We start from the raw sequence: 7,688 nt of genomic DNA, 5'->3' as shown, positions 1-7,688 counted from the left end.
ATTAGTCAGTCATGATGCAGTGGTAATGGTAGTGGTGTGGTCATATTAGTCAGTCATGATGCAGTGGTAATGGTAGCGGTGTGGTGGTATTATTCAGACATGATGCAGTGGTAATGGTAGCGGTGTGGTGGTATTATTCAGTCATGATGCAGTGGTAATGGTAGCGGTGTGGTGGTATTATTCAGTCATGATGCAGTGGTAATGGTAGCGGTGTGGTGGTATTTTTCAGTCATGATGCAGTGGTAATGGTAGTGGTGTGGTGGTATTAGTCAGTCATGATGCAGTGGTAATGGTAGTGGTGTGGTGGTATTATTCAGTCATGATGCAGTGGTAATAGTAGTGATGTGGTGGTATTATTCAGTCATGATGCAGTGGTAATGGTAGTGGTGTGGTGGTATTATTCAGTCATGATGTAGGGGTAATGGTAGTGGTGTGGTGGTATTAGTCAGTCATGATGCAGTGGTAATGGTAGCGGTGTGGTGGTATTATTCAGACATGATGCAGTGGTAATGGTAGCGGTGTGGTGGTATTATTCAGTCATGATGCAGTGGTAATGGTAGCGGTGTGGTGGTATTATTCAGTCATGATGCAGTGGTAATGGTAGCGGTGTGGTGGTATTATTCAGTCATGATGCAGTAGTAATGGTAGTGGTGTGGTGGTATTATTCAGTCATGATGCAGTAGTAATGGTAGTGGTGTGGTGGTATTATTCAGTCATGATGCAGTGGTAATGGTAGCGGTGTGGTGGTATTATTCAGTCATGATGCAGTAGTAATGGTAGTGGTGTGGTGGTATTATTCAGTCATGATGTAGTGGTAATGGTGGCGGTGTGGTGGTATTATTCAGTCATGATGCAGTGGTAATGGTAGCGGTGTGGTGGTATTATTCAGTCATGATGCAGTGGTAATGGTAGTGGTGTGGTGGTATTATTCAGTCATGATGCAGTGGTAATGGTAGTGGTGTGGCGGTATTATTCAGCTTTTTCGGATGCAGTTTTTGAAGCCAAAGGCAGGTGTGGATAGTAATAAGTTTCACGTTTACATTGGGAATTGTTACTTCTCCTCCTCCTGGTTTGGACATCAAAACCGCATCTGAAAAACCGTTTCTCAAGTTGCGGTCACAGGTTGCGGACTGCATTACATTAGATGTGTGGTGGTTTTAGGTGCAGTTTTGTAAATGTACGGCTGGTGACACACATGGCGTTTTTGGGCCGTATTTAGTGGTTTGTTTTCAGATCGGAAGAAAACGCATGTGTTTTTGACCAGTTTGAATTAAGATAATTGGTCAAACCTGTAACGCATGCGGTTTTTACGATCTGAAAACACACTAACTAAAAACGGCCTAAAAACGCCATGTGCGTTACCATCCTTACAGATGAAAGATGGGAATTTCATTTTGAACAGGAAACATGTTCAATAAATGTTTCACCCGTTCAGTTCACGTCTTTCACCTGTTTAAATTAGAGACGGCACCCAAACCTCCTCAGAACTGATTGTGATGTAGCTGCCTCAGGGCACATTCCCGTGTGGCGTTTTTGTCACGTTTTTAAATGGAACCGAAACGCAAGTTGGAGGCGGTTTGGCCAAAGACACGCATAAGTTGCATGGGAACCGCATTTGTGTTTTGGCCAAACCCCCTCCCACTTCTGTTTCGGATCAATTTAAAAACGCCATGTGGGTATCCGCCATGAGGATCCAGTCACATGCGTTTTTGCATGTTTACCACTGGTTTGGCTGCATTGAAATTATAGTAGGGGCACAGCGTGGGCAGTTGTGGTGTGAGGGGTATATATCATATATGTGGGTGTACAGTGTGGTGAGAGGTATATATGATATATGCGTGGGGGCACAATGTGGTCAGTTGTGGTAGGAGGGGTATATATCATATATGTGGGGGTACAGCGTGGGCAGTTGTGGTGTGAGGGGTATATATCATATGTGGGGGTACAGTGTGGTCAGTTGTGGTGGGAGGGGTATATATATCATATATGTGGGGGTACAGTGTGGTGAGAGTTATATATAATATATGCGTGGGGCACAATGTGGTCAGTTGTGGTGTGAGGGTATATATATATATGGGGGTCAGGTGTGAGAAGTATATAGGATGATGCTAATCATGTCTATTTTATAAACCCGCAGAGAGTCATGGCTGGAAGAAGTCTCCTGGAAGATCAGACAGAAGGGAAGAGACAGCATCAGGGACGTCACCTTAAGTGATTGGATGACACTGCGGCCTCTGTGCAGGACTGGTATATACTACTATATGGTCACTATATGCTGGTACATACTGGCCTGTGTAGGTTATCATATAGTATTGCAGTATCCAGTCATTATGTAGTGGTGATAATCAGGATGTAATGTTAGTATTTGGGCCTTGTACAGAGGTGTCATTAGTGATATTGCCCGCTGCTCGGTGGTGTGTGTATAATAACAATATGGCGGTAAAGATTATCAGTAAGGGGAGTTTATATGTGGTAAATTATTGGTAATTCTGGTCTGTGTATAGAGTCTTGTGCTCATTATCAGGATGTTGGTATTTTACTTTATGTTGTGGTGATGCTGTGGGTCACAGTTTGGAGGGATCATTTGGAAATTGTAGCGCTATTGTAGCTGTATTGTGGTATCATTATTTGGTATGAGTATGGCAGTAGTATTTTTTTGGGTTGGTCATGGACCAAAATTGGAATTGGTTTAGTAACCAGCAGGTAGGAATTTATCAACCAATCGGAAACTAAAGATTTGTTTCTAACATCTCTAGACTATAACTATGTAGTTATATGTATAACTATGTTGTATGTTACACTCTACAGCATAGTATAACTATGTGGTATCTTTTTGTGTGGGAGGGGGCCCCGCATCGGCTGCCGAGCTGGGGGGCCCCATCCTAAATCTCCATGCTCCGTGCTCCATGCCTCTAAACAAAGGGGGGAACCATTTGTCTTGACTACCTAGTGCACCAAAATACCTTGTCCGGCCCTGGGAGGGGGTGCAGTGCTGAACCCCAGTATCTCATGAGCCCCCATAGCCGCAGCATGTCCCCCCTATAACACACACACAGCCGCTCATCACATCAGGAATAATCCAGACATCAGACATGAGTGATGATTAAATAAATGAGAAGCGTTTATTATGACCCAGTATACTCCTAGCAGGAGAGGTTGGGGTGATGCCGCTGTATGACCGGGGTCTCTGTGCTCCTCCTATTATCATGGCTGCAGACGGCAGGAATCACGTTGCTGAGAGACGGAAAAGCTGGAGGATCCCGGAGACTGCAGGAAGACGGAAAGAGAGAAAACTGCATCACTACAAGATTGTATGAGGGGACATTACACCCGAAATCCCAGAATCACTATGAAGAGGGACCATTACCACTGGCTACAGGACTATAGTGATGTGCACAGCGCTAACCCTGCTGTGCTCTGTGCTGACATATCATTGTTACTATGGGCAACTACTAATGAGAGACACAGAAGTGCACAAATATACAAGCAGGTAACACAGAATATAAAGCAGTGTACATGATAGAGCACTGTACCTCCATGGTGAAGACTGTAGCGATGAAGCCGGGGATGATGAGGTGGCTCCTCATGAAGGCGACGCCATCAATTTATTGGATCAATATTGGGAGTGATGATTAGGGAAGGTGATGATGGGGGACGGTGATGATGAGGGAAGGTGATGATGGGGGTGATAGTGGCGCTGCCTCTGATGACATATAGGGCGCCATATAACACTCGGTGGTCGGAGGTATATAAGATTTAGCTCTCTTGGTGGAGGAGCCAGTCAGGATCTTCATAGGAGAAGTCTGGGATGGTCTTGACTTCAGGATGACAGTGGTCTCCTTCTTGGTCCTGTAAGAAGGGCAGGTCGGAGGGCAGGCTGGCGGGAGGGCTGGTGTCCATCCAGGGTGGAAAAGGAGGATCTGTGGCTTTTGCCTCTACTCTCTCCCAGTCTATTTCAGCATAAAATGGATGCTGGCGTATGTCTCCACAATATCCCAGACGCTTGAGTTGCTGTTTGCTGAGCAGGTTCGTTATTATGTCCTTTGTCTCGGTGGTGAAATTGTCTGGGTATCTGGGATCTCCTGCCACAACCACATCCTTAAGTTGCCGCATTGTCCTGCATGTTCCAAATGGGTACTGGTTGGTAAGTAGGCGAAACAGCAAAACTCCGAACGACCACCAATCGGAAGATGAACCAACGGGGCCACCGGTAATCATTTCTGGGGATTTATAATAGGCCGTTCCAGCACCTCCAAAGATGGTTTTACCCCTGAACATGTTCTCTACTGCCACTCCGAAATCACATATCCTTATGTGCCCCTGGTGATCGATGGTGATATTTTTAGTTTTTATGTCCCGATGGATTACGCCAAGCTTGTGCATGTGTTGCAGACCGCAGATGATTTCGGCTGTACACAGGGCGGTGGTCTTGGCATCAAGGGGTCCCTCTGCCTCCAGTAGTCTCTCCAAATCGCCACCAGGGAGGAGCTCCATAACCAGAAAGGCAAATGATGGTGTCTGGAAGGTGGCAAATAAGCGGCAAATGTAGGGATTTCCGGCTACGTACTGCAGCACCCTCTTCTCCAGCTGGATTTTGTCTATATTGAATTTTTTCAGCACTTTAATGGCCACGTTGCTGTTTTTATCTTTAGCTGATGCCAGGAACACAAATCCAAAACCTCCTCTGCCAAGTTCTTTGATGAAAGTAAAGTCTGCCAGTCCACAGGGAGCGATGGTGCTTATAGGGGTGGCAGCTCCATTGTCATCCAACTTACATTTTTTGTTGGCCTCTTCCTCCTCCTCTTCCAGTTTCCTCTTCTGGCCTCCAGAGGAATGGTTGGAGGGAACTTGGTTTTGGTCAGACAGGGACCTGTGGTTTTTAGATCCTCCAAGGTTTGAGTCCTGTCCGCAGATGTTCGGTTCTTCATCACTAATTTTGATGATTTTATTTTTAGGTAGATCGTTCTCTTCCGTCTCCCTCTTCCTCTTCATGACTTCCCCCTTTTCCCCTGAAGGGGACGACATCTCTGGTGAGATGTGGTGTCACCGAATCTCCTACTCCTCTCCTTCCCCCAGATACCCAATTCCCCAAAAAACCCAAAGTCTTCTCTAAAAGCGCACTCCTAGGACAAGATCCAGCAGGAAACAGATCCAATATGGAGCCTGAGAATGTGTGGCCGCGTTCCGCGTATTTATAGCCTCGTGATGTCATAAGTGCAAGTGATGTCACTATAGAACAACCACTGAGGTGGGGGCTATCATGAGTGTATCACATGTTTCCTGACTCCAGTGATGTCATAGTGGCCACATAAATGTATTTACATTTTTCTTAAAGAGGCAGAAAAATATGTGAACCCCTTCTGCAAGTTAAAAGAAAACTATCAGCAGTTTTGTCCCTACAGTTTTGTTATGTGTTAGAACTTTCACACCTTCCTGTGTGTCTCCGCTGTACCAGGATTACAAGTGAAATTTAGGTCAATTGATTGGGGTAAATTCGGCAAAGAAACGGACCATGTTTTACACAGTGAACTCGGCGGTGTGCAATAGACCTCAGTACTGTATTGGTCCTGGAGGGCTGTGTTATCACACCTATGTGGGATTTTTAGTAGCAGCATCCTGGATTTATATTCTAGGATTGTAACAACCTACAGGTGTATCCTCACACTGCTGTGCTCTTAGCTCTCTACGTTGAACAGCTCCAAAGCTCCTCCCTCTATGCTCTGAGTGTCTGAAGCATACTGAGCAGGGGGAGTTTCTGTGCGGCAGTTCATTTCAGAAAACTAAGTGCACAGCAGTGTGAGGATGAACCTCTAATGCACTTGGAACTGCTTTAATCCTGGGACATAAATGCCTGTATCACGGCCCTGCTGCTACAAGCAACATACAAAAAGTTTCTGATTACAGATCTCTTCATGCACAATACCTTACACTGTATCCAGTCCAGCAAGATCTCTGCTTGCTGACAGTGAATACATAACAATATGTAGCTGAGGTTTTGCTGCAATTACCTTTAGTCTTTAATTTTGAGACAGTCATCCGGAGCTTCTCTTTACAGTAGGTCAGTAGTTGGGTTTTACCTGGGTGAATTTATATTTGTGCATGCCGATCTATATAATAACATGCATTTATGAACTTGTGCACATACATTTATAAACTCATATACACATTTACAGTATATACTTATATCCACACAGGTGGCTTCACTGGCTTGTGGATAATTCCTGAATGTTCATCAAGTGATTCAGCAGTCCTGCTACTTACTTTTGTGCTGTGCGCAGATCCTAGATGCCTTACATTTATCAAAACTAGTGCAAACTGCGCCAGGTGTAGTTTGCCTGTGTAGTGTGCAGGGGCACGTTCTTCTTAATTCTGGCGCCCCCTGCACTGCTCCGACAGAGGAGGGTGAGAGGGGCCACAATGTGAGGGGGAGTGGGTAGAGATACAGAAAGCTTGAGTATTATAAGTTTGGGGAGATAAATAAAAGGGGAGGAGCAAATGTAAAGGAAAATAAAATTAAAGCGCTGGCATTATATGTTGCCGAGTTGCATTATGGGGTATTTTATGGGTCTATAGTGGGGTTTGCCACAGGATGGGGGCATTAAGGTCGATATTATACTATGCTTGTGGATGGGGCAATGGGCGTGGTTTAGAAAAATACATTCGGGGTCATATACTAAGGGCCCGAATCGCGTTTTTACGGCGGGTTACCCGAATTTTTCAGTTTTGCGCCGATTTTCCCTGAATTGCCCCGGGGTTTTGGCGCACGCAATCTTATTGTGGCCCATCGGCGCCGGCATGCACGCGACGGAAATCGGGGGGCGCGGCCAAACAAAAACCCGAAGAAAAACCGATGCATTTAAAAAAAAAAAGTGTCGCTGGACACGTGCTTACCTGCACCCAGCAACGGAACGTGAACTCCGGCGGGTCTCGGCGGACTTCAGCGCAGCAGCGACACCTGGTGGACGTCGGAGGAACTGCCTTAGTGAATCGCCGGAAGACCCGAATCCACCGCAGGGAACGCGCCACTGGATCGCGAATGGACCGGGTAAGTAAATCTGCCCCTTTATGTCCAGCTTTCTCTGGGAGGTATGCTGTGTGTATTATCTATGCCCTGTGACATCATTGTGTGTATTATCCCTGTACTGTGACATCGCTGTGTGTATTAGCTCTGTACTGTGACATCACTGTGTGTATTATCTATGCCCTGTGTCATCACTGTGTGTATTATCCATGTACTGTGACATCACTGTGTGTATTATCTATGTACTGTGATATCACTGTGTGTATTATCCCTGTACTGTGACATCACTGTGTGTATTATCTATGCCCTGTGTCATCACTGTGTGTATTATCCATGTACTGTGACATCACTGTGTGTATTATCCCTGTACTGTGACACCACCGTGTGTATTATCTATGCCCGGTGACATCACTGTGTATTATCTATGCCCTGTGACATCACTGTGTGTATTATCCCTGTACTGCGATCTCACTGTGTGTATTATCCCTGTACTGTGACATCACTGTGTGTATTATCCCTGTACTGTGACATCACTGTGTGTATTATCCCTGTACTGTGACATCACCGGTGTATTATATCTGTACTGTGACATCACTGTGTGTATTATCCCTGTACTGTGACATTACTGTGTGTATTATCCCTGTACTGTGACATTACTGTGTGTATT

At 45.4% G+C, this 7,688-nt stretch overlaps 1 protein-coding gene across 1 annotated transcript; it reads right to left on the bottom strand.

Moving 5' to 3' along the window:
* Positions 1 to 3,097: 3,097 nt before the first annotated feature.
* Positions 3,098 to 5,663, bottom strand: LOC140075075 (protein kinase C delta type-like). Its single transcript, XM_072120556.1, has 2 exons — positions 3,534 to 5,663; positions 3,098 to 3,267 (listed from the first exon to the last, which is right to left on the bottom strand). Exon 1 carries the CDS (start codon positions 5,023 to 5,025, stop codon positions 3,757 to 3,759), a length of 1,269 nt encoding a protein of 422 aa, XP_071976657.1. The 5' UTR covers positions 5,026 to 5,663; the 3' UTR covers positions 3,098 to 3,267; positions 3,534 to 3,756.
* Positions 5,664 to 7,688: the final 2,025 nt, after the last annotated feature.

Source organism: Engystomops pustulosus, chromosome 8 (genome assembly GCF_040894005.1).
Source record: "Engystomops pustulosus chromosome 8, aEngPut4.maternal, whole genome shotgun sequence".
In the NCBI taxonomy this organism is placed as follows: Eukaryota; Metazoa; Chordata; class Amphibia; order Anura; family Leptodactylidae; genus Engystomops; species Engystomops pustulosus.
The sequence above is the reverse complement of the archived record's forward strand: the minus strand, read 5'-3'. Positions and strand labels throughout refer to the sequence as shown.

What these genes read in the sequence shown, in the direction of transcription:
- LOC140075075 (XM_072120556.1), bottom strand. Translation starts at nt 5,025, where the DNA reads ATGTCGTCCCCTTCAGGGGAAAAGGGGGAAGTCATGAAGAGGAAGAGG.